General features: G+C 37.4%; 1 protein-coding gene across 1 annotated transcript in view; it reads right to left on the bottom strand.

The window, feature by feature from the left end:
- The window catches only part of OXCT1 (3-oxoacid CoA transferase 1), a gene marked incomplete at its 5' end in the record, with an annotated part of 57,723 nt that extends 30,297 nt beyond the window's left edge, over positions 1 to 27,426 (bottom strand). The window contains 6 exons of the mRNA XM_008941368.1: positions 480 to 528; positions 1,174 to 1,268; positions 1,777 to 1,888; positions 4,251 to 4,358; positions 22,779 to 22,839; positions 27,320 to 27,426. Of these exons, the coding sequence (XP_008939616.1) occupies positions 480 to 528; positions 1,174 to 1,268; positions 1,777 to 1,888; positions 4,251 to 4,358; positions 22,779 to 22,839; positions 27,320 to 27,426 (532 nt within the window). The remainder of the gene's footprint in view (positions 1 to 479; positions 529 to 1,173; positions 1,269 to 1,776; positions 1,889 to 4,250; positions 4,359 to 22,778; positions 22,840 to 27,319) is intronic.
- Between the last annotated feature and the right edge of the window lie 209 nt (positions 27,427 to 27,635).

Genomic DNA, 27,635 nt, shown 5'->3' with positions numbered 1-27,635 from the left:
TTGGGGGCCCCTCTCCCCCTGCCTTGGCTACCACTCCCTCTCCAAATGCATGACTGACATTCCTGGCAACTCACGAGCAAGGAATAAACCAGGGCACTATAAACAGGATGTTCTAAAACCTGTTCCAAACACAAATCATTGAAAAACATTTTCCAGATGACACAACCCAAAATATAACAGGAAAACAAATCCATATTCCACAAGCCAATCTCACTTCCGAAAAAGGAGATTTTACTGCTGGACCTGGAAGAGTTTCCTTCAGTAGATACTTAAACACATCAAAGTAAACACTCTCTAACCAGAATATTAAACATCTCCATTGATCAAAACTGATCTTCACTTAAAAGAAGACAAATACATTAATTTTTATAAAGTAAATAAAACAGGAATCTGGGTTCAAATACTGAATCAAAAGAAATCTTTTAGATTAACAATGAATAATTAGTTTCCAGAAATTAAGTTTATTTAAAAGATTTTACCTGCATTAATCAGGTCTGGATCTACTTCATTTTCAAGTGGGTAAGGACCCTGACAACAACACAGACATACATCAGCTTTATTAAAATACCTTTGAGACACAGTTCATTATCACTCTAATATTTCTAATGCTTATTATGGAAAACAGCTCATCACAGATTTTTTTTTTTTTTAGCAGAACGACATCCTTGATGATACAAGCCACAATTTACATCAACTAATACATCAGGACTGATGGACATATTGTTAGAGGCTATTAGAATTACCAAATAACCACAAAGGGGAGGTTCGGTTTGCTTGATTTATTTTTAACTAAAGTGGCAGACATTTTTCAGAAAAAGGTATGTAGATGCAACTTCATTTTCACTGTCATATGGCTTTATAATATTCACGTTAATCTTTAAAATTACGTTCAGTAAGGCTTACAATGCTTGGTGTTTCAAACTACTGAATCTTCTGACTCCTTCCATCAAAACATGTTCTTGAGTACATATTTACCAAAGCAGCACTATAATCCCGAAATGAGCGTTTCCTTAAAAACTTTCCTGTACTACACTGAGAATTTTATGATTATGCAATATGGCATGCATTTGACTATTATTTTTAGTAAAATTATCATCAAGTGGGGGTGGGAGAAAAAAGGCAAGCCACTGCAAGGTAAGTACATTGCACTAAGTAACCAAGGTATGTTCTTACCAAACCCAGGACTCCATTTTCACTCTGTAAGTGAACAGTTATATCTGGACTTATGAAGTTACTGGCCAACAGTGGGATTCCAATACCCAGATTAGCTGAAGAGAACTGGTTAAGGCACAAGCAGGAACACACTTACTGCAAACTAGTAAATTTTAAAAAGTTATCACTGTACTATATGATTAGATTAGAACAGTTCTCGTAACAAACACTTTCATTTTTAGTTAGGTGCCTCATATTTGTGATGAATTATTTTGCCATTTGGACTGTCTAATGGCATTCTGTCAAATACATTACATGATAAAAAACCCACAGTGCAAGTAAACTTCATTTCCAATGCATGTAACTTATGCGAGAAATAATTGCAAAACATGCAACTGCTAACTCTCCAGATATGCCTGCATAAAAGCTCCAGATACCTTCTGCCTTATCATCACATCTATTTTAATAGGCTGTGAATAAAACGTGAGAAACCCAGGCTTTGGGAAAAACCATGAGCACGGTAATTAACCTGTATGGTAATTAACCTGTCTTAAACAAAACAGCTGCAGTTGTTACCCTATTGAGTCCTCGCTTTAACCTATAGGTAGCACAGCTGAAGGATACCATACATGCCATCCTCAAACTCTAAAGCGGCCCGTCTGATAATCCTCTCCCTCACGTTGTCTCCTTGTTTTTGCTTGGCCTTTGAGTCCTCAGGCTTTCGGATTGATAAACGCTGCAAAAGAAGTAAAAGATAAGAAGATAAGTAAAGGTTAGAATTTAGGTTCTTCCTTCTCAAGACACAAAAGCCTGATTTCTGATTCCACTGAGATATTTGGTATAAGAATAATGTTCTTATAATCATCTTCTACAAACACCCAATGCTTTACTCTATCAGTTCAAGCGTATCTAAGCCAACGGGGTCATCAAATACCCCTAACAATAGCCTTAGCGCAAAATATTATTTCTTTGTATTGCCAGTGCCGAGTGTGATACAAAAAAACCAATTGGTTAAAAAGTTGCACAAAACACTACTGCAAATGCTAAAAAGGCTAAGATTCATACCCAGAGATACCCAAATACATTTGTAAAATGTCAGCCTAAAATGCAAAGACTGCTTGCCTTTCATATTCATTGAAATCATCAGTGTTATTCCAGATTTATATGTATGAGACAGAAAAATGGCAATCACCTAAAGATACTGAGAGCTAAGCAACTAAATTTTCAAATATAAATCTGTATAAACTTGCATAAATCTGCCTGAAGTTCTTTCCTGAGATTTCCTGGCCTTAAACTGAAGCTTTCTAAACCACGTGTAAGTGAAAATGCTGTGACATCCAAAAAGTTTGTAAAACCTTTTTCAGTAACTTATTGTTTACATAGATTATCTTCTTTGTGCATCTCTCCAATGCATATGAAACTGCTCTGGGTAACATCTTGTCCCTGGCAGCTCCATATGTCTTAATATCCTCTCCTGCTTCAGACCATAATGTACACAATAGGCAAAATTATCCTCTGCTCCTTTTCATCATCACAGAATTTTTGCAGTGTCTTTATTCCCCTGTGTTGGGAGTCACTTCCCTATTAGGCAACCAGACACAGACAGTATCAATACCCTCGAATTCCTCAGCAGCTTTCTTTTTATGCCTTGGATGTATAATCTTTTATGGAAGAGTAAATAAATCTGCCAATTCCCTCCTATACTTCCAGTGATGAGAGATGCCACTGCCAGTTACAAAACTACACAAACAAAACGAATCTCTGATACAACTTTGCTGTACAGTTTCTAGTAGCTCCCACTGCCTTCCTTTTTTTCCACTAAGCATACAGGGGAGAGTGCAGTTCACTAGGCAGGTGTTTGTATAAAGCTCTTCCCTGGACAGACAGTCACCTCTTCATCCACTGCCAAACTGAAATACAAACAGCAGTTTAATAAATGCAAAATGGATTTCTCTCATGAAAGACAAAAGCTTTTCTGCAATATACTGCATCCATTCAGAAGAAGGGAACAGGTCATTAATTGCAGTCTAACGCAACATGTCCTGAGAAGGAAACAAAGTTTGACATATCTGTTTCCAATCAAATATTCAACAACATGCTTTTGTAGAATGAACAGATGGAAGGAAGAAAGAAAGCTTTTTAACGTTAACATTCATGGAAGAGTTTGCTAAGAGAAAAGGCCTTGTACGACTATCTAGGACTTTGTGACTTGATATTAATAATAAAAGTTTAATTATTATAATTCCTTTCTGCAATTTTTTTTCCAAGAATTTTTTTCCTTGTGTCATATATCTCCTGCTCCACTAGCTCTTCTGATGACATTTCAATTAATTCTCACCTCCAGAGTATGGAGGCTTGGGAGAAAAACAGAATTTTCAATTGTACTTTAAGAGTACTGTCACATCACCAAAATGAACACAGGGGTATAGCTGGAGTGAGGCAAAGATACAGAAACAAAGAAGAACAATTACATAATCATAATTTTCTTGGATATTTTCAGTGATGGACTATTATTGCTGCAATTTTTAATAGCTATTGATGTCTTTTATTCAGACCAGAAATGCCACTGGCTAGAAAAGTTCCTGATTAATGAAAAGGACAAAGAGTTTCCAGGAACTTTGCAATGTAACCTAATGGCACAAAAGGGGCCAAGATTGGGCCAAAATGCCCATAACAAAAGCTCTCCAGTAGAACAGAAAGTATTTAACTGTCAAAGTCAGCAATCAGACTAGGTGCTCCCCTTGTTGTGTCTACAGAAAGTAAACTGAGAGAAAGAAGGAGAATGAAGCAGCATTTTCCATCAAATTTTTAACTGCATTAAAGCTACCAAGGACTACAGGTGATTGTTCTAAATTATTCAGGGACTGAACCAGAAAAGAATGAGGTATAAGAAACAAGGCTCAATTCTCAGGCCTCCAGCTAACTTAACTACTAATTACCTAAGTACCAACTTAAACTCCAGCCCTTAGCAAAACTTGACAGGCCTTTCTCACACTGTTTCTCAGTGCTAAGGCTTGGTGGATAGAGTGAAAACCCAGTCAATTCTGAAATACAGCCCATGCTGAAATATGTTGTGACTAAGAAGCTCAGCTACTTACTTCAATCCTCTTCTCAAACTTCTCTCCTCGTATTAGACGGTCAACATAGATTTTGGGAACATGAATGTCTTCTGGGGCAAATGCTCCTATATCAACAATTTCTTCCACCTACAGAGAGAAGGAAAGTGAGAGATTTTACTAGCAATGAAGTTTCAAATATCGAATATAGCGGATCAAATCAAGAAAACTATGAATGGGACAAAACTCAAATACAAGCTAGTTTAGATGCTTACCTTTCCTTTTCCTTCAAAGGATATTTCTACATGCAAATTGGAAGTAGTTTATGTTTTTACAGCCCAATTTGTACAACCACCTTGAAATACGCCATGTACAGTTACATCAGAGTTGTTCGTATCCACAAATAACTTCCATCCAAACAGAAGGAAACAATATGCTGCTAACAAAATGTCAAGGGTACAAAGCAGAAGTATGAATTTTAAGGATACAAACACAGAAGCTGGATTGAAGTTTCTCCATAGTGTACTCAAAAACAAAATTGAAAACATTTGAACTTTAACAATTGATTGCAAGATGTGAAATTCTAGAAGTCTCTACAGTTAGTAAGAGACTCAGCACACAATGGCACTGAATACATATGTATGTACTGAATAGTACATTTGAAACATCACCTATTTGGAGCACCACGGACAACAAAGCTTTCCTTCTTTCTACGTTGAGTTCAGGTGGTCTAGCAGGAGACCCTGCAAAGGCCAGATGCCTGCAGCACAGACCCACAGCCACGACTGATGCTTTCCCTGATAAGTCTCAGGTACACAGAGCACATCTCACTCTACCACAAAACAGACACTACTGTTACAGCTGTACATGCATCCAAGCCCAGAGAAAACGTGTAATGTTAAAGCTAAAGGTCAAAGATAACATCTGAAACAATCTACTCAAAATTAAATTAAATAAGTTTCCAAACTGGTCTATCACCAGGAACTAGTTAAACTTTCAGGAATGTCCAAAGTCTAAGAACCAGAAAATAGGGCCCAGTGTATGACATGTCAGTAGGGGTATATCGCTTAGCAGCCACCATCAGTGAAGCAACATTAAAGAGCTTAAAATTCAATTTGACATCCTACTGGTACTGCACAACATGATCAATAATAAAATCTATAGTACATCTGATAGACAATTAACTTCCTACTGTGCCTTCAAGTGTGCCAATAAACAAACAAGCAAATCCACCCTAAAAGCAGTAGAGGGAGAGGAAAAATTAACAAACTAAAGACCACAGAATCAGTTTCAGATGATCCCTTAAAAAAGCCCTGAGATAAACAGACAAGAAAAGACAAGTTGCAAAATTCCACAAATTTTGAAGGTAAAGGTGGTAAGGAAGAGTTGGTAACAGCGACAGTGACACCAGCCTCAGTGTTCATGGAAAGCAGAATCACATATCCAGAAAGTCCTTATCCACAAGATGAGACAGTCAATATTTTGAAAACTCATATTACTGTAGTCATGACAAAATAGTGCAATGGCATCCATGCCCTATCTCATTTAAGTTTTTTATTTTATACATGAATTTTAAAATTTATATGGAGACCAAGTCAAACACAGGGTACAATGAAAGGATCCTGAAGAAAAAGAGCAGAAGCACACTGCACTCTCTGTGCAGTGACTACTTTCAGAATGTGATCGAAAGAGGAGGAGCAGGAGACAAGACTTTTCAATACAGCCATACGCAAGCATCCGTTACTAGCAGAATTCCCAAACTCACCTCTTCTAATTAAATTTGTGTTCATTTACCAGGTGGAAAATTAGGCCTGGGAAATACTGATGACTACTGATTTGAACTTTATCATAAAAGAATTAAACTTACTTGCTGAAGTAGCTAAGATTATAAAACAAAAATATTTGCTGGCACAACACAACCTCAATAGAAGTATGCTGCTGGAAAACTTGACACACTGTCTCTCTCCTCCCATACAATACACAAGATAAACAATTTTTCACAATAGATTGTTGGATTTTGTTATTAAGTCACCCCATTCCCTTAATTGCTTAGTGTTTTCTTTCAAAACAGCAGGCAGCATTATAGCTTTTCCTTACAAGAACCTTCAACATATTTATTATTTCCATATATTATCATAAATGAACATCACACAGAACAACTGTATTTTGTCCTACAGATTTTAAATGGGTCTAAGGATCCTTGCAGACTGGAACACCTTTGTGTTCTCAAGCAGCCTGCTACTATTCTTCCTGTTATTCAGAGAGGCTGTGGAGTCTTCTTTGGAGATCTTCAAAACCTGACTGGACGTTACTGTGCAACCTGCTCCAAGTCAATCTGCTTTCACAGGGGTTTACACTAGATGATCTCCAGAGCTCCTTTCCAATCTCTACCATTCTGTGATTCTGTGGTGTGTTGCAATTTCCATATTCTACACCATTATGTGGAATGAGCATCAAATGTAATTAAAATTAAGTTAAAATATCCACAGAGCAATAAAAGGGAATTTTGAAAAGGGATTTTTTTTTTTTTTGCATGTAATTTTGCCTGTAAAATTTGCATGTAATGACTGCCAGAATACATATCATCAAGTCCTGCAAGTGAAATTAATAAGCATGTTTATATGAAAAAGAAAGAAATCATGCAGGGGAAGTACAAATGTCATCTTATTGCTCCAACTCTCTCTCCCAACTCTCCTCTCAGGGAACTAGATGACACTCCAGCTGAGACGCTGTGGATGGGCTGCCAGCAGCCTCCGCCAGTTTTGCCAGCACTGCTATCACAGACAAAGCTGTGCCCACAGAAGTGAAACAGGGAAATGTGATGAGTATCAGAATCAGCAACTTAACTTTCTGTGACCGCTGCCAGATGTAACCCGAGCATCTCTCTAGATAAGAATAATGCAAAAATATATAGTTCCATAGCTGGGCATAATTCATTTCCATTTCAGGTTTCATATTCCTTTAAGAGTCTTTTCTGTAACACATCCACAGCCTAAGCCTCAATGAGACATGCAGGAAAGCATTCATATTAATAATTAAAAGGATGTGTGAGTTTTCTTCTTGTTCTACTCTCCATCTAGCTATCCTTCTGTTCTATCTTCTTTCTACTTGCTTTGCCTCAGGCTTTATTTTGTCAGGTACAGAAGAATACCTGTAAATGTCAAAAATCACGGTATGGCATCCCACCCAAGAGGCAAAGTCTGTCAAAGCATAAAGAGGGAACTAATCAGGTAGACCACCTCCTGAACGTTTCTTTATTAGAAAACCAAAGTCTCCGGTACCATTTAAATTGCATTGATCACATGTGTTCATTTTAAATCTTAACTTCAACAACATGCTAGAAGATAGAAAATGTTTACAACTTTGCTACACAGGTAAATCTAAAGAGTAACTTCAAGAGACTATATGGGCCAAGTTCCCTCTTCTGGAAAGGTTCTGATGCGTGATTCAAAATCCTTTCATTGTTTCAAGAGTTTCAGAGTATTAGTTTTCTTCCTGGGTATAAACGTTCTTGCAAACCTTGTCTGATGGCTGACAATGGGAGCAGAATGAATAAATCTAATAATTTCTGAATACCAGTTTATCTGCAAGAACACACAGAACATAAAAGCTGTTCTCTGCTATGATTCATGAGTGCCTTCTGCTATTCCGTTTGGTATCTCCACTTATGGAATCAGTGGTCATTTATTTCACAATATCACTTCCTTCTGTAATTTACATCTACTTTTCCCTTTTTAAAGTAGTTTGATTTATTTTTGGTTATGGAAATTCGGCTATTTTTCTCCAGTTTTAACTCAGAATTTCTGAAGGCTTCCAGTGTGAGAAAGGAAACCTCAAAGGTTATGGACTTCCAGTAAGAAAGATAAAGAACACCACTTCTTGACCAAAAATTGGCAAGGAAATTACAATGACACAACTATTCATACCAAAATACTTGAAAATAAAAAGACCTTTCCTTTGAGTATGTGCCTTTTAACCTATTTCTTCACCCTAATTAGCATTTATGACACATGAAATGTTTTCAGCTGTTTTAGTTTTAAATCTCAGTTTTCATAAAACTAAAGTATAACCAGAAATTACAATATAATTCCTTATTATGGGAAAAAAATTGAAAATGTGCATGGGTGGAAGGCTGAGAGAGAGAGAGAGAGAAAGAGACTGGGGGAGCAAAAGCACTTAACAAAGCCCATGCATTTTTAAGTAGCTTATTTTTACACTGGCTTTATTGAATCTTTCTATCACAGTCTTAATTACCCTACCACACTTCAGTTCTTCAAAATGAAATAATAAAAATACCTAGCAGAACATAAATAGAATAGAACATTAGACCTGGTCAAATGTCCAAACAAACAGAGGAATTAATCAAATTTAGCCCCTTATATGATCAAGATAAACTCACTAGAACACTTCTTCAGTTCAATACTGGAAAATCAGGATGTCACTGCAAAATTACCTTCTCTTAATTTTAATTGTTTAGACTGAATTTCACAAAAAGCTTTAACACTGTGGAAGAGCAGAGTACACAATGAAAACAGGTCACTGGAAATTAAGAACACACTATACAAACTTACTACAGGAGAGAGCAAAGGAGGTTAGTGTTTACTTTGTTCTGCCTGCATGCAGGAAGTTGAAAAAGGATCTTCCAAGTTCACTTCTATCCTTTTCTGACTCCAAGACCATGAAGTTTATACTCCTGACAAACTCTAATGGTAATGAAACAACAGTCGTTCAATAAGCTATCCTGGAGAAGAGACTTACAATTTTAAAAAGCAAGCAACTGCCAAGTAGTCTGATAAAGGCACATTTTGGTCAATAATCACGATACTGTGCTCGCATCAGGCTTGGAATAAAGGCCTTCATAAGCATACTGAGGGGCAGGGAACAGTAAAAATACGTAGAGTTCAGATTTATTAGAGAAGATTTAGCCTAATGAGACTGGTCTGGGTCACAATGAAAGTCTATTTAGTCCAGTAACCCTTCTTCTTGGCAAAGAACAGGAGCATAGAAAACAGTAGGAAGCTTCTGGTCATATTCTCCTAGCTTCTAGCAATGTGAAGTTTAAGGACACCTGTCAGAAGTCAGACATAGACCACCTTGTTCCATAGCTTCTGATGAAACCATGAACTTGCATAATAGTTTTCTCAGAACCCAAAAGATTCTATAATTGCATTTCTACAATTTAACTATATGAAAAATATTTCTCATTATCTCCTGTATTTTCATTGTGTGCTTCCTTCTCTTCGTGAGACAGGAAAAGCACACAGCTCTTCTTTATTTGCCTGTTCCATATAAATGAAGATCCTATGTACCTTTAGATTTTTTCCTGGTTTCTAGTAGACTGTTATCTTTTGTGAGGTGTGTTACCAGTATGCCATAGCTGATCATTAGGGAAGCAAAGCTGACATAAATCTCCTACATTTGTCTCCATGATTTTCATCATGTGGCTACAGATCCACATAAATTAGGAGACCCTGCTAGATTATATGGATTTCACCTTTATTTCTCTGTTCTAAGTCTCCTCAGTTACCTCCACTTCTAGGTGCCTCAGGCTTAATCTCTTCTCTCACACTTCTCTGCACCTGCTGTCCATTTCCTCCAACACCCCTGTCCCTTCCAGGCACTTAACCTCCTCCTCCACACCCTGCTGCTGACAGCGAAGAACAGACTGCACTAAATTTCCTGCTCTGGGTACTCCTGCGTAGCAGTTCTGAGGTCACCACCACAAAGAGAGGAGGAAGCACACGTGACTACCTGCAAAAGCTATCTATACGTAAAGCTGTGCACATGCATGAACAAATATGAAAATCTGACTACCTGCCTCTGAAAAAGTTCCACCATATACATAGAACTACACTTGCCCAGAAATTTTTAACCTACTCACATTTTAGCACAGCCAGGATATATAATATCCTTAAGTTTCAAGAACATGTTTGATGTCAGAAGATAATGAAATTTTTCCAAGGAATATTCCTAAGAAAATAACATCCTCAAAATAATGTATTTTCACCTATTTTTTTTTCCTTATAACCAGGCAGTTCTACCCAAAATAAAAGCTCACTTAGGCAGACACACTTAAATCACAATAAAGGTGATTTTATGTAAGAGTAGCTACTTCAACAATAAATGCCTGCTATCAACTGTGTCAGTAAATATGTACTTTAAAAAAGTATTCTGTAAGTATAAACTGAAACCTGCATGTTTTTCCTCAACATGTTCTTCATATTGTAGTAGTTCCTCAAGATGTAATGAAATGTTCCTCAAGATGTTCTTAGATAATGAAGAAAAAAGCAAAGTATACTAGCCATAATTCATTACTAAAGTTACTTCATTAAACTGATGGAATTGATTGATGATTTGCAGAGGTAGGTCTATATAGTTCTGTCTGAATCAAAAAGCAAAAGTGATAAATAACAACTGTTTTCCTGATTCTATAAATTAATTCATTTGGATTTTACACTGTTTTTCTACTGTAAAATTACTTGAACTAAATGTATGAGACAACCTACTAGTCCCAGTATTACCAACCAACCCAGCCTGTTGCAGCAGGCACACTAAATGGGATAATTTCATAATGTTCAGTGCTTATTTTTACTATACTCAACTGGATGACAGTACTGACAACAGGAACATAATTATGTTCCTACCTTTTAATTATAAAGTGCTCGGTTTGTACTCAGTACCGAAGTTCTTAATAGAAAACTGAATGTAACCATCCATATGAAGGACATATACAACTGCCTTCTCAGATCTGTAAAAGGCAACTTTGGAAACATTTTTTCAGATTACATTATGTAATTATTTTTCAATCAAATAATTAAAATAATGAGGAAAGAGCCAGAAGAAAATAAAATAAATTAAAAATTCACCTTACAATAGGCTTAATTTTTTAAAGGGCTAGATAATAGGAAAAAAACTTGCCAAAAACTGTACTGGGTGCCTCTGATGAATAAGGTAACTGACTACATCCCAAGTCCTTCCACTCAGAACAGAATTGCTGCTAATAATGTTAACTCTACTGGAATTATATAATTTAACAATTTTGCAGCCAAAATGTACATTGCTTTAAATACATTATTCCTGTACTTGACTGCTTATTTTCAAACTATATTAGGTTGAAAGCCTTTGAGTGGATTAGAAGGTAAAAATATGTAACTGACATTTTTTATTAAAGTTATTCACATAGAAGAATCAAAATCTAAAAAAAAAAAAAAAAAATTTATCTTCTTACTCGTATCAGAGAAATGACAAATGAAAAGAGACTGAAAGAGATCTCATCTCCTACGCATTCAAATAAATGTAACTTAAAGGTCAGGAGATAAATTGAAGCTTTACTTTCAAATATTAACTAAGAGCAATTTAAGTATTGAAGGGGGAGGTAGAAAAGAAAAAATAAAAATATTCACAGATTTAATTGTACCATTCAAGGAGAAATTATTTGTATTTTCCAGGCTATACAAGTCCAACTGAACCACCCTTAGATTCAGGGAATATCTCTCCCTAAGGATCAGACCAGACCATGCTAAGCCAGAGACACAGAGGAAGGCAACCAGGGTAGAAGGAGGTACCAGTGGCTATTTCTTAACAGGTAACATTGCTGCTTTTCTCCAGTAAGAGAAAGAAGCCCCATAGGTATTTCAATGAAGGCAACAAAAAAACCCACATCACCTCAAAATGGCACTTTATGTGCACACATGCATTAGTTATTCTCTTTATTTCAGACATTTATTATATAGACAGTGGTACTAAAGTTCACCAAGTTTACAGTTTACAAAGACTTCTGAAAACTACTTTTCAAAAAACACTTTCTCTCTCAACAAGGGATCAGTGTGGTCCTTTTCACCTTCAAAATCACAGCAGATATCCCCAAACGCCCAAACATTCAAGATTAATAAAATTTTAATAACAATGAATAAAGTGTTAAGTGCAGTGTTAAGGAAGAAGGTAGTCAGGAATATTTTCCAAGGAAGGATTGGAAGAAAGAGAACAACTCATGGCAGTATATCATGAAGCTTATACACACTTTCAACAGATTAATCAGAAATCACAGGAATGTGGTTATCAGGAGACTGTAAGTAACAAATTTTAAGAAAAATCTTACACTTAATCATTATCCTTCCTGAAAGCTGCCTGGAAAGCAGAGCACTAGACATTCATGGAAATAAAAAAAAAGAATAATGTGCTTCCCAAGAACCAAAAATATTATTAGATGCTGAAGCTGACAGAAAAATGTTAAATCAGTCCTTTGCATCATAAAAATAGAAGTTTTTGTTTATCCCAGCCAAATGAGAAATTCTAATTTCTTTCCCTCTAGCAATGTTAAAAAATTGTCTTTAGCACATCTGATATTCAAAGTCATAAAAAGTATGACCTCCAATCTCCTTATCATACTGAGTTTTCTATTCTGTCTCTGTACTTATTAATCAAGTGGAATAAATACTAAAGCACATGAAGCAAATATCAATTGACTTGAAATTCCTAATAGAACTCTTACGCAACTTATTTAAACTGATATTTTTATAAACTGTTTGGTTTTTTAACCCTTCCCTCACCAGCACCATCAAAATAGAAGTACACTAAAATTCTTTGCTGCCTCTGATTCTTCTGAATTCTTGAAAGAAAAATTCCACATTACCTTCAAACTTTCACATTCCTTTAGAAATTTTTGTTCCACTTGTGTCTGAAAGTCTAGACAATGTCTCAAAGTGGGTGGTTGGGTGGGAAATTTTATGTAACTCTTCCAGTTCTCCCCTTTCCCATAAGCCTCTTTGCATATGTTGAAATTGGATACATTTGGATAGCATGTGTTCAACCTTGACTGAATCGGTCCAATTCCACTGTAAATAGCAACTCATTTCTACTTGTATGATGGCTCAGTTTAGTCTCTTTAATCTTGAATTTCTTATAATCCCAAATTAGTTCTAATTTTGAATGAATGAAACACATCCACCACCATACTTATAAAAATTAACACTAAAAACATGTAAAAATATTTTTTTTTTCAATGCATGAACACCAGGAGAAACTGACTGCCTGCATAATTAAGGAAAATCAAGAGATTTTCACACTTCAGTGTACATGGTGGGACAGGAGTCTTTTTTTAATTGCTGGTGGCAAAGGCATACATAAAGCACACAGCCCCTCCTAAATGCCTTACAGGAGGTGACCAAATACCACAGCACCAAGAATGGGCTGCTGTCCAAGCTAGGAAACCTATCTCTCATCCCACCTCATCCCAATATTTTATTAAAGCAACAAGACTTTTCAAAATAGCCCGTTAAAACAAAACAAACCTCAACCCAACAGTGCAAAGTAACAGAAACAGAGGTGATAAGAACTTGCCTAATTCCCTTAAAAGAAACAGGGAGAAACGTGAGACACCAGTGTAACTTCCATCAGCTTGGAATTCTAACAGGCAAATACTTTGGCAAAAAGATGCAGGTGTCTATTTTGAAGGCACTGTGGGAAAAAAATGGTACCTGAAAGTACTTTTCTTGACAAGTTTAGTTTACTTAAACTAATTGCTAGATTAATTTGTTCCTTCACTTGCAGCTCTTGATGCTCGTTGTTTGAGAAATTAATTACTTTGAGCATCAAGGGGGCACAAGCACTCCTCTGTGCACTGCTTACACAACCACTTGACTACATACCTCCCCCGTTTGGAGCAGGAATATATCCCAGTTCTCCTCTTTGCTGTCCCCTGCTTCTTTCAACATGGAAAAAAAACCAATATAATACATTTCACTTATTCCAAAGGTTTACGAACAAGAGAAATGTTCCTGGTTTTCTATAATTAAAACAAACAAAAAAATCAAACCATCAGTATAAACATGACGTTAAAGATTTGTTTCGCTGTCACTTTCTCCAGCCTAATCACAAGTAGCAAACTAAGGAACTTAAACTGGACTTCATAAGGGCAGTTTTGGGGGGTAGTAGAGGAAGACCAGGCAACTTTTAAAGAAAACAGACAACTGTTTGGGAGACAGAAATAGAAAATTACTCTGTGGTCCTCATCCATTCTTTCACCATCTTCTCCAGCCCAAATGTGGTGGTACAAAGCTCCCCACCCTGAGCCACTTTGCCACAAAGCTAAGCTTCAGGCCAGTTGCAAAACCCATACCATTGTTAACCTGTTTTGCAAAGAAAATGGGCTGAACAGCTTGGCAAATCTGGGTATCCTGAACCCAACAGCTGGGTAAACACTGGCAGTCAAAGCATTTTGATCCTGTGCACCCACATGCAACCAATACAATTACCCCATCTCCCCCCAAATGACAGCAAAATGGATCAGCTGGGCATCCCCAGGTGCGTCCATTATTTCTTTATGTTCTGGAAAGGAGACCAGACAAACCTCAGCCCAGTGGAAACAGCCAAACTAGCCTGGCAAGCTAGTCAGCACCAGCAAGTACTGACCAAAGCCTATCATCCTATGACTGTATAAATGCAGATCCGAAGATGAGGCCCACGGGAGCTCTCTGGGATCCCAGCGGGCTGAGTCCTGGCACCTCCCTGTGAGCTGGGACACCTCAGGCCCAGACTCTGACGAAGGGCAGCTGGACACCTCCCTGCCCGACGAAGGCGGCAACCGCCCGCCTGTAATGAGCCAGCGAAGGGAGATTGAGTATTCACAACCCTCAGGACCTGGGCAAAAGCCTTGAGGATCCCACAACACCCACATTCAGGATAATCTGCACACTGGCAGTATCTTGACTATAGGTTAACCTTTACAGCTATACATGGTTTTATGTGTGTGTGTGTGGGTTTGCTTAAGCAACTCTTGTTAAATTTTATGTGAACCATTATACTTACTATAACGGATAGTTGATTTCAATTGATTAAGTAGTCATAGTCCGTAAATTATTTTGTAGTTTATAAGTTAAATATTGTTAGTCTATGAGATAAGTACTTTTACCACATTAGTGCTAATGTACTCTAATTGCTGTCACCACCAATCTTCAGAGCACAAACTTACACTAAGCACTACACTGAAAAGCCAATAAACCCCAAATAGTTAGATATAAAACACTGACCAGGTCTGGGACTAGGGATAGATCTTACTGTATTCTCCAAAGGGGTTCAGAGGAAAAGGGGGTCTATTCCTAGCCTCATGATTGAATTGGAGGATTTCCCCTTACCTCTAATATCCCCAGCTCCCCTGACATCCTTAGTCACAAACTGCTGGACAGGTTTAAGGTTGGATTTAGCTGCACCTAAGTACCTCTCTGAGAAGGAGCTTAGTAAGGGGGGGTCACAAACTGCTGCTTTCACCTGCATAAGGCGTATTTTACTCATTTTGTGGCAAAAAAAAAGTCTTGACCAGAATTCAAACGCACTCATCTGCAAAACCAAAGATCAGCATGATCTGAAGTCAAGATAGTCTTGGTATCTCAATCCTTTACTTCTCTTAAAATCCTACTTTCTCACCAATTAATTATATTCTATAGCATTTGCAGGGAAGGACACTGCAAGAGAAAATTAAAATCTGAGCTACTGATTCAAATGATTATTCCTAAATTTTTACTGCAACAATAGCTGCCAAGTCTACCATTTTTTCAAATCTTAATGTTCTGACCACCTGAAAAAATGCATTTGTTTCATGACAGTAGGCAATTATTCACATTGTGAACTTTTTATAAGATTCTGAGTTTGCATGTCAAACCTTTCTCACTTTGTGCTAGAAATCTCCATCAGAGATATTAACAGAAAACAGGTTATTGCTTTAAGACACATAAATAAAAGTATATATGCATTAAAATTCCTTGAATCATGCCTGACCCTCTCTCAGCACCATCTTTCAGTGATATAATCATGTGTGCTTTAAAATGCAGACTGATAAATTATTGATTGATTAACGCATCTTACGCAAAACAGGGCATAAGAATTACTGTTAATTTACTGTACATTAGTACATACAAAAAGAAGTTAAAATAAAGAGTACTTTAAATCCTATTACTTTTCAAAGTTTCCTGATACAGGACATTAGTAATGTTAATGAAATACACTTCAAATGCACAGTATATCAGGCTTTCTACAAAACGTTATTAAAAACACCCTAAATTTAGCTTTAAGAGTAAACAGGCTTCCCATCAGGTTCTCCAGCACTGATTAACCATGGACTTGCTTCAGCTTGTTCTTTTTGAGTGTTGTATTTCCTCTTAACATATGTGACAAGGATAAAGGTTTCTTTCCATTAAACCTTATATTCTCATCTGCATTGAACTTCTGAAGCTGAATACTGAGAAAGCTCATGATATTCATTCAAGAAAGTAACAATTTAGGAAGGAATAAAGTATAAAGGAAATAAGAAAGAAAAAGAAATTCAAATCTTCCACAATAATGTTGTGTGTAGGTAAAACTATCTGAACAGCAGGCAGCAACAGTTTGATTTGCTATGGATTTTAACCACTTAACACTCACTGCTCCAGCAATGAAGTGCCAAACATAACCCACATAATTAGAGGTTATAAATAAAAGAAAAGCAACCCTAGGAAAAAAAAATACAAAACAAACAAATTCAAACTATTGAAGAAATTTATTCCCCTGAAAATCTGAAGCATGTTAACTAAATGTAAAAAGAACTACCTTATGAACTCCCTTCTAACCCAGCCTATTTCAGCACTTCACAAATCGTCATAAGAAGGTCTGAACAACAGCTATGAAAATGTTTTGGTCTTCTGTTCTGCGTTTTAATAAACACATGCACACTAAAAAGCAAGGAATCAAATACAGTGAAATGAAATGAAATAAAAAAAAAAAAAAAAGCATTCAAGTCTGGGGGCGAGCTTCTTTTTGGCAAACTAAAATGAATGTGGCAATGGCATCAAATGTTTCTAGGAGCTGTTTCCAAATCAGTACTAGCAGTCCCTGGATTTCAATTCCAGTCCTTCTCTGATTTGTTCTTTAACCTTCTATGACTGGCCGTAATAGCCACCAAAGTGTTTTTTAACGTTGTTGAATACTGAAGCACTGAACACTTTGTCTTTCTTTGTATTCTTCATTGGTAATTTTACTCTATATATGGAGCAACAGAGTATCATCATCCTTGGCCTCCCAGCCCACTATATATACATTCTTAAAAACGTCTTGCTACTTACAAATCTTCTTTATTTTGTACTGGGCCGGAGATCTCTGAGTTTGCTCCTCCTACGTGCTTAAGCTTTCCTGTTTCTTCGTCTCACTTTCTGTCTTTTTTTTTTTTTCTTCTGTTTGAGATTGCAATAATTGTGATCAAGGTCAAAGTCCTACTGCTCTTTCCAGTGTTTTCTCCATGCTGGAAAAGTTTTCTCTCCAACTCTTAATACTGCCTTTCCCTGACTTCATTTCTTCTTACCTACACCTCCCAGAAGCCTTCCTCTACTGTGTCTTTCAGCCTATGAAATCAGTTTTCCTAAGAAGCATTGCTGGTGTTTTGCCATTTTTGCTTCAATGTTAAGTACCATAGGCTTGCATTCCACAGTTACTCTCTCACAAGTGTTCACTCAAATCTTTCATCTAATTCACATTCACAAGCATCTCTTGACTAAGGATTTAGTAAAAATCTAGGCACGTAAATTTAATCATGCAGTTAAAAGCCATGATTAACCACCTAGATATTTAAGATGCAAAGACTACCATACTTAAACTACTAATACATATTTTTATGTATAATATATTTTGCCTGTAGAATTCTACCATCACTTATGCCAAAAGCTGCTAGTAAGGTGGCAGGACTAAGCAACTCCGTGTTCGTTCTGTGCCAGACGGATTTCTAAAACAAACACTGCCCACTGCAGAACCCTGGGACACCTAGTCAGCAACCATCCCGAGCACAGACCGAGTCATCACTGAGCAATTGCACAATATCAAAAAAGCAACACTACAGCAACACAGCAGCTCACTGCTTACAGCATCTGAACAGAAGGACCCCAATTCTGTAACCTTTTTGGCTCAAATCCTGACCTGTGCTTTCCCAGAAACGCATTCTAGTGCAAAACCTGTGCCCAAAACCAGAGCCCCTTCCTATATCGGGTTCGGTTTTGACTTGCATGTCTGGGACACACAGGTAAAGAAAAAAGATTCTTTCAGATTATTTTTCCACTTTAAAATACTGCTTAGAGGCTTTCAAGAGTAAACTGTCACTGCAAAAACACTGAAGAATTCCTCAGAACAGAGCTATGCATCTAAGCAAAGTTTTGCTGTTGTCGAAGCACTTGGTGGAATAGACATCAAAAAAAAAGGTTCATTTTCCAGTTTCCTCAACAAAACACAATGGCATGATTTAGCACAGATAATAGGATACAAATAGCTTATTTCAGCCTGCTTCTGTCCCTCAGTGCAGTGCAGTTCATTGTACCTGAGATAATGGCGCTCACTGACGTCCCTGTGTTGTTACCAGGCAACCCGAGATAAAACGCAGGGTTTAATGATTTTTATTTAATGCATTTTTACGAGAAAGCACACTCTCATTTTTTCCTCCCCTGATATTATTTGAGGTGGAAACACTGCTTACACAGTGAGATATGTTTAGCCATCCTCTGCAATCTGAATAAGAAAACTATTCAAACTTGATATTCCAACAGCCAGTCAATAAGTATTTCTAAACACTGACTATGACCACACAAAATGTTTTGGGTTGGAAGGGACTTCTAAAGGTTTTCTAATTCAACCCCCACTATCAGACACTTACATCATGGTAGAGGATAAGATCTCAAGCCACTTCACCAAGCACAAATACTCAGTAGGTCTCACAGCAGAGAATAACAATGGCAAGAAAAAAGACCATAGCTTAGGGCCATTCGGGGTTGTTATGGATGTTTGTGTACTCCCTGGCAGAGAGCAAGAGCTCAAGCCTATATCACTCTTCATCTCTCCCATGCTGAAATGACACCCACACCTGGCAAGGTCACACTTTTTTTTTTCCTGAGGCTTTGGGTTGTCTCAATTCTCTCCAAAAAAGAGCTGTCATCATCAAAAGCTGTCTCTTCTGGTGGGGCTCTGCTCACAAGTCTCTATGGGAAGATGCACATCTTAGGAAGGTCCTACTGTAATAGCCCTTGCCCTAGCAGTCTAGGAACATGCCCAGGAACAGTTCCTGTGACTCTGAAATGCTCCACATTTCCCATCACACAATTCAGCTGTCTGTCAAGGGGCCTGACAGCAGTGAGTGCCACCTGCTGAATTCAGCAGATTTGTCCTTCATTCGGCAGAGTGTTGGAATTGTTGCCACTTATGTAAGACCACATCAGCCCTCAAATTTCTTCACATGCCAAGCCCTTCTCTGGACCTTTACAAGGGCTGGTGGTGGTGGCTCATATTATATAACCTGTAACTGATGAGTTCCTGTTACATTGGCTGAATTCACAGATACCACAGACACCTTGAGACTGGATTTCCAGTAATTTATATTTCCCTTGTTATGGATCTTAACATGCTTAAGTGCAATTCCACATTTTTATCAACGATCAGAAACTAAAAAAAAACTAGGAAAAGACTGATGGATTAATAAATCCCAAGAAGCACGTGGCAGTATCACATACAACAGGTAAACTGAGTTTATTTAAACATAACAATTTGCAACAGAATGCAGAGTTAGACATCTGATCAAGAAATACTTGCTACGCTTACAAGCACGCATTTTGGCCAACACTGATGCCACTTTTCCTGAAGCCTGCCAGAAATGGATTAGCAATGTGTAAGCAACTAACACTGTAGGACCCCCTGTATAATGATCAGCAAAGAATACAGGTATCAAATAAAAATAAAGCAGCAGGACCAGAGTCGCTTTGTTTTTCAGGTGACATCGGTGGCAGCAGTGTTAGAATGCTGAAGATACTCCAGTTGGTCACATTCGTAAAGTTTCAGATGAAAAAAAAAAAAAAAAGGAAAAAGGAGATGGACATAAAAAGAATAGGAAAGCTGAAGAAAATGTTTTATAGTTCAAATCATTGAGATCTCAATCTGTTCATCATATCAACAGCACTCATAAGTCACTCAGTAGCAAGAAAACACCAGCTTCAGAAAGGTTTTTAATCTAGCAGAAGAGAGTAAAAGCACTGGATAGAACCTAAAGCAAAACTAATTACAGTAAAAAGACATTTATATCAGTGAGGCTGATTAACCACTAGAACAAGCACAAACAGAAGGAAGGGTTTTCCATCTCTTGTTTTGTTTGCATCGAGGCACGATAACTTTCTGATTAAACCCATCTTCCTCCAAAATTCAGGTTATACTGATTGAATGTACTTACTAAGCTTAATAGTGACATAAGTCAGTGGCCTAGCATCCATCCTTCTAATACAAAGTTTAACAAATGAAGTTCTGTTCCTGAGAAAGAGATTACTTCTGAGGGACCAAATAAAACTAGATGTATATGAACAAGGAGAAAACGGTAATAAATAACCCATCAGAGTAGCTACAAGGAACAACAACTCTCTTTTTCTGTGTATTTATAGCACTCATTTTAAAGCAAAGATTTCAGCACCTCAAAGATCAGAAACACACAGATAGATGTCTTTAATTTTTGCTAGTTACCTGCCTCAGCTTGATACTTCATGCTAGTCAAGCAGATGTTGGCAGCATAAGTCTAGTTGCATAACAGGTACAAAGCTCTACACTGAAATCAGGATGAGAGCACCAGACTGAGAAATGACAATCCTGCAAAATCCAATTAATCACTGCACGACTCTGAAGACAAGTATGACCAGTAACTAGCTTGATGAAAAGGAGCAGGAATGGCTTCAAATCTCTACTTCTAGGACTATCTGCTTAAATTAAGTTAAATGGTCAAGGGGTGAAAAACAAACAGATCTGAGAACAGTACCAGAATTCAGAAATTCCTACTGCCAAGAGAATATCCAAATCACTACCCTACACAGACTTCCTTCTTCCCCCTGTAAGTGGGATTGAGTCTTCAGTCTTGAACAATGTTAACTAAGGACTCAGGCAAAACTCTTCCCAGTTGTCTCAGTTCCCTCATAACTAGCTCCAGACAGCTGCAGGCTGACAATGCTCAGTACTTAGCATATATTTGGTGAGATACTGAGATACCTCTTTCCAATACCCTGCGTTTGAACTCTTAAATCCAAACACAAAACTCTGAATTCCACTTTGGAAGAAAGACACTTAAAAGTTAAGCCAATGAGCCACTGCATTTGGCTCAAAACATCTACATATTCTAAATCTCTGCTTATGCCTCTTCAACCTTTAATTTGTCCATAAAAAAAATGGAGTTTTGAAGTAATATTAATGTGCCATCTTGCTAAAAGCTTGTCGGTTTTTAAATGGCATTGAAAATGCAACAAGAATCATGGTGGACACATTTCACAGTAGATCTACTAAAGACTGTTAAGTGGGATTACAGGAAGAAGGATGTCACAATTGCTGCTCACTGACAAGGAAATTCTACCCTATCACACGTGGATTGAAGAGCAGAAAGAGAAAATGAGATGGAATGTAAGTGGAAGGCTTCAATCTACTTAAATACTCTGAATGCCAAACTGTACAAAGTATGAAGGGCTGAAAGATTTTTTATTGCATCTTTGAATGAAAAAGTATTTTAAACCTTTCCTGAAAACCAGTTGTGAAAACTCACATACTGTTGCTGAATCGTCACCATAAGTTATCTGATAAATTCTACAGTATTTTCTGCCATAGTTCTGTAAAACACAAAGAAATAACTCAAATACCCAAATGTATTATTCAAAGCTGTCTACATAATAAATATATTTTCCAGATAAGATTTTATCAGTGCCACCCCCAAACCAAAACCTGACACTCAAACTAAAAAAACAAAGAAAAACCCTGAAGAAACACAAGCCTTCTCCATCTAGAATTTACTAGAAACAGTCTAGACAAGTGTGTCTTGATCTCACTGTCAAACCATATCTAGATTTTATTAGGCATACAAAAAAACTTAGAGAGAGAGAGACGAAAAAGCTAAAAGAGCAGTCTATCCTTCAGATTTTGCTATGCCTTAGAAACTCTCCAGTCACCAATATACTCCCAGTGTAGAATGCTCTGTTTCTAAACATTATTGTTTTAGACAAAAAAGAAAAAGGACAAAAGGCTCAAAGAAATTTCTAGATCATCTAGTCCATCCTCTTTATCAAATCATTATTATATGTCTGCATGTCATTCTGGACTGATACCTATGCAATCTATTAAATTTTAGAGAATACCATTGTGACAGCTCCATGATTTGCCCATTCTGTGTTGTTACGCACTTTTCCTTAATATCAGGAAGTTTCACATACAGTCTAACATACATCTTCCCAAGCACAGCCTAAGTCTACTGCTTCTTCTTTCATTCACCTATTATTTTATTTAACTTAACGAATTCGAAGGCTGTTTCGCATTTCCCTTTTAAAGGCTGATCATAGCAAACACAAAATCCTGGTCAGGACCTCACGGCCTGAGGAATCATCGTGAAGTAATCACTAAAACAGAGCACAGTGTTGGGAGACGGGTCAGACCACTGTCCCCAGCATGAAATCCCCCAAGGAGCCAAGAAAAGCAGAACTCTGTCCTCAGAATGTCATGCAAACCAAAGGAGTTTGTTGACTATAGTGCTGTAGTTTTCATGTTTTGATTCCCTACCTCTACCACAGTTGTCTTGGCAGCTTTGCACATAGGTTGATTGAAGTTTCTTGCAGTTTTTCTGAAAAAGTAAAGAAAATTAATAAATATAAAGAGCTGTAACAGTCTGAAGAAAGACTTTCCAGAGATGAGCCACTATAAGTATCTCTGTAATAAAAACATAAAAATCTTTTCAGCAAATATCTAGAGGACTAATAAAAAACAGGACAGAGGAAAAAATACTATGAAATTGTGTAAGATGCATATAAAATTAAATTACATGTTGCTACATTAGAAAATATTTATTACGGTTCTTTTAACTTTTAATCAGCACATTGTTTAATTGAAATTGGGTATGCTACTGATATTTTTATTTATTAGAACCAAGAGCAGCAGCAAGCTGGGCTTTGTACAATGTACCCTTCCCATTATTTCACTGCACAAACAATAAAATTAATCACCACAGGCGGGCCAGCAAAGGGCCTAACAACTTCTCCAGTCCCACATATGGCTTCATAATTCAGTCTAGGACTTGAGATAGCACTTTGCACAATAGTAAATTTAATCCAATTCTCTTGATTAAAAAAGCTGTGCCAGTTTTGGAACTCACTGCAAGACTCTGGCATTCATCCTAAGTAATCCCACGCAGTATTTCTGTAACCAGGAAAAAGAACCTCTAGAGAATAAAATAACACATGATATGTATAACCATGCTGGGATCTGCACTGAGATCCTAGTAGGCACAAGAAAAAAACAAGTGACCTGTGCCAGTCTCTGTCTGTATTTTTCATAAAGTTAACAAAACAGTGTGGCACAATACTTAAGAAAAATAATGTATATTTTGGTGGGGTTCCACTGATAGCTTCTCAGCATTTTTTTTCTTCTCAGAAGTAGAAATCTGGAAAATTTTTCATCAAAATGCATGTAACCAGATTTCAAAACAACTCAAAATCTCCTTTTACCCACTGTCCCCTTTCCACATAAGCATTTTTTTCTGACCATCTTACTTCCAAATGCCTTCTCCCCCTTTCTTCCTCCTTCTGCCTGAGGACCATGCCCAGTGCAACAGCCACGCTGAACTTTAGGGCACTGCTGCCACCTCGTGGTTTTGGGGGAGGTAGGGAATTGAACTGCCCAAACCCTGAGATTACCATCCAGGTTTGATAGGATTTCTAGTGCAGAGACCTGAATCACAGTTATATACAAAGACATGTCTCCTGCAGAAATATTGTTTTACTGGCAACACAGAAATTATGAAGCCTCTAGCAGAGGCCTCAGAAGGCCCAAGATCTTTCATCCATGGGTCAACTCTGGGGCTGCATAAACACAAAGGGATGTAAAATAGGACAATTAAAAAAAAAAATTAAAAAAAAAAATTAAAAAAAACTTGAATACATAGTCTTCTCTTATTTGCATGATTACATTTTTAGTACTGATTTGTGGAAAAACTACCCAAAACTAGGTAGAGTAGAAAATGGGGTGAAAAACAGAGTTACAAATGCTGAATTAAAACAGCAAGGGAATGTATACAGATGGGGCAAGGCAGACTTGGAAAAAAAGAATTCAGTCTGTCATCCCAAGAGACTAATTTTGTGATCCAAAGACTTTCTCAAGATCATAGTGGCTGGTCTGCCAGGAAAATAAATTGATACGAAATTATTTTAACATAAGCAAAAATGTTACAAGAAAACATTTCAATGTCAAACTAAGATGAGGTAATAGCCTCGATTCTTACCCTATTTACAGAAGTTTGTGCAATTTAGAATGTTCTTGGTTTAGTAAAGTTGTTTCAGAAGCAGCAGTCTTTTACAAGATCAAAGGTCTTTTTTCTAAAGAACACACTGTCCAGAAGAACTAAAGCCAGAAACACTATACTTATTTTCCAACACAGAATAACACGGTGGCTTTTGGAATATGAAATCTAGAAACTAGCTATCCAAGTCTGCCTTTTTTAAGACAGCTTTCTGGACATCTAGACTCAGCAATGCCTAAAAAATCCACTGTTCCAGGGATAGATTCCTAAGATGACCCAAAGGAATGACAAGAGCTTTTCTCCCACAGGCAAAACATAGCAAGCTGGTTCATAGTAAACTAAACCAAGGCACTACATCCACTAGGTACCTCACTGTGCAGAGATATGAGCTGAATTTAGATACTGCAGAACAACTTAAGGACTGGAACAGGCTTCCCAGGGAAGTGGTTGAATCACCATCCCTGGATGTATTTAAAAGCTGTCTAGATGAGGTGCTCAGGGATATGGAGAAGTGGCCTGGTAGAGTTAGACAGTGGTTGGACCCAATGCTTTTAAAGGTCCTTTCCAACCACAGTGATTCTGTGATCCTGTGAACCTGACGTGCAAGAGGATGAACTAAAGTGACTGTGACAGCAGTTGCCCTGACTCAGGCTATCCCTTCAACGTCACTGTTCCTTTGTCAAGAGTGTTCCTTCATAGGCACCAAACCACACCTCTGCTTCTAAAGTAGAAGTGAAATGCCCACATACACGTTGTTTCAGTCAGAATAGGAACAAGGTGGGATTATTTAGTCATGTTAGAGGGAGTCTTGGGCTATTTGTCTTGGTCATGGTGCACTGGTACCTAATAATTATTACCTACTGGGTCAGACACGGGTCTTACAGACAAAAGCTGTGGTGCAGAATAGAGTGCTCAGCATAAAGATGTCCAGAAAGAAAGCAGCCACAGCATGCATAAAGAGCTACAGGAAACAAGTATCAGGGTAGATTAAAGAAGGAGGAAAAGCCTGTTAAAAACACTGCCTTCTAAGGCTTTGGTGCCATTCCAGATCCCCATGAAAACATGGGGAGAATAATCATGTGTGAGAATAATAAAAAAAATCATGCTGGCCTGCAGTCCAATTAAAGCAGAGCCTGCATCTATCTAGGCATACCTCAGCAAAGAGAACAGAATTTCACACAGTAAAATAGCACAGACAAGTCCCACTGGCAGTGAATACATACTTAGTGTATCAAAAATATTTTCTCCTCTTCATCCTGTAGATCATAGAAATGTTGCAGTTATATTCGAATCTATTACAATTCCCTCCTCTGTTGCCTCCTGCAGGCTATGAGATGACACTACATTTCTCTGTTCTAGGCCATCAGGTAATCTGTGTCTCATTCACACAAAACCACAACAGGTCACTGCTTGTTATGAGCACATTCTTTTAAACTAGTGATACTCTACATGGATGATGATGTTTCCATAAAGTCACAGTTGAACAAAGGAGTGCAATTTTTTAGGTGTCCACTCCAGATGGAAGTAGTATCTGGTATCAACTGTATTGCGTGAATGTAGGAAACATACAAAGACTTCTGAATGGGACAGGCGAAGAGGAACAGGTGTAAGGACATAAAGGAAGGGGAGACATGGAAAGGGATAACGCAGTCAGTCTGTTTCTGCGGAGTATGAAAGAATTTTTCAGAGGTAATTAGCATCAGTAGATAGATACGGGGTAAAAGCACAGAGAGCACTGCTAAAGGTCAAAGACAAGCTCAAAAAGGAAAACTGTTTCCTGTATTCCATGTCCCAGAGACTAAGGAAAGCAGTTTAGAAGCTATTAAATTCATTCGTCAATCAGAAACCATCTTGTCTTACCAGTGTGTAAGCCAGGATGTCCAACAGCTGAGTAAATAAAAAAATTCTTTCTGAATTTTCAAGTATTTTAATTTAATATTATTATTATATCTATAAGATATATAGATATTATGTGAATACATGTGTATATATACACAAAGAAAACCATAACTTCATGTGTATTATTTTAGCTGGGTATTTTCTAGTTGCTTTTTCAACCCCTTGTTTGTTTTAATGCTTATAGATTGCAACGTTCAGTCTCTTCTTGTAAGAAACTGCAGCTGATTACAGTAACACTTAACTTTCATCTGATAGTCATGAAGCAAATAACTGAAAACCAGACGTTAAATATAAGCAACCCCACCCCTCCCCCCACCAGCTTCAGCTCAAGACAAACCAGAGCACAAACACAGTATGATGTTACTGATAGCACAGCAATTAAACTTTCCACTACAAAAGATGTTCAAATTCAGTGATATCTCTCCCTGCACCACTGAGACCAAACTGCCTTTAAACACACTTTTCTGGGGAAAGAATCAAGTTTTCCCATTGCTGACTGACCAGGAGACTGGAGACTGACTCAGCCCTTTCTCTTCTGACATAGAAGAACCTGCATTTCTTGGGTCAGCTTTTTGTACAAGGTAAAGGACACAGAATAACATGAAAACTGACATGAACAGTATGTCACTGCTTTTCTACACAGTCATCATAATGACTTGGGTCTGCTGTGTCTCATTTTTAACTACCAATGCATTATTTCACAGCTGTGTTTCAATTCTCAGAAGTCATTAGAAAAAGCAATTTATTTCTTTTTTAATAACAGTATAATTTGATAGTAGGGAAAAGCAATATGAAAGAAAGTGAAATCAGTAAAACATGGTTTTGCCATCACACAGGAGACAGGATTCTCCTTTCTCTTTCATTATCTAAATCATTAAAGAATCCTTCCTCACTGGTAAATAAGTCATACCTGAAAATGATGTTTCCTGCACGATCAGCCTTCCATGCCTTCACAAGAGCAAAATCTCCTGTAATTGACTTCTCCAGAATAAAGTGGCGTCCATCGAACTCTCGCACCTACAGAGAAAAGTACACTACTGAGATGAGGTTTTCTTCAAAACAGATATCCCATGTAATATTTATTTTATGGGGTTAATTTTACAGACTATTACATCTAGATTTCTTTTTGTATTACATAAAGTTTTATCTGAAAAACTGTAGCTCAACTGTATAACAACAGAGAAACAAGAAACAGCTGTAAATGGCAGTTTTATTAGTTTCTCTGT

The sequence above is a fragment of the Merops nubicus genome, unplaced genomic scaffold, assembly GCF_000691845.1.
Source record: "Merops nubicus isolate BGI_N331 unplaced genomic scaffold, ASM69184v1 scaffold11600, whole genome shotgun sequence".
Taxonomy (NCBI): Eukaryota; Metazoa; Chordata; class Aves; order Coraciiformes; family Meropidae; genus Merops; species Merops nubicus.
Note: the sequence above shows the minus strand (reverse complement) of the source record. Positions and strands in the feature narration are given on the sequence as shown.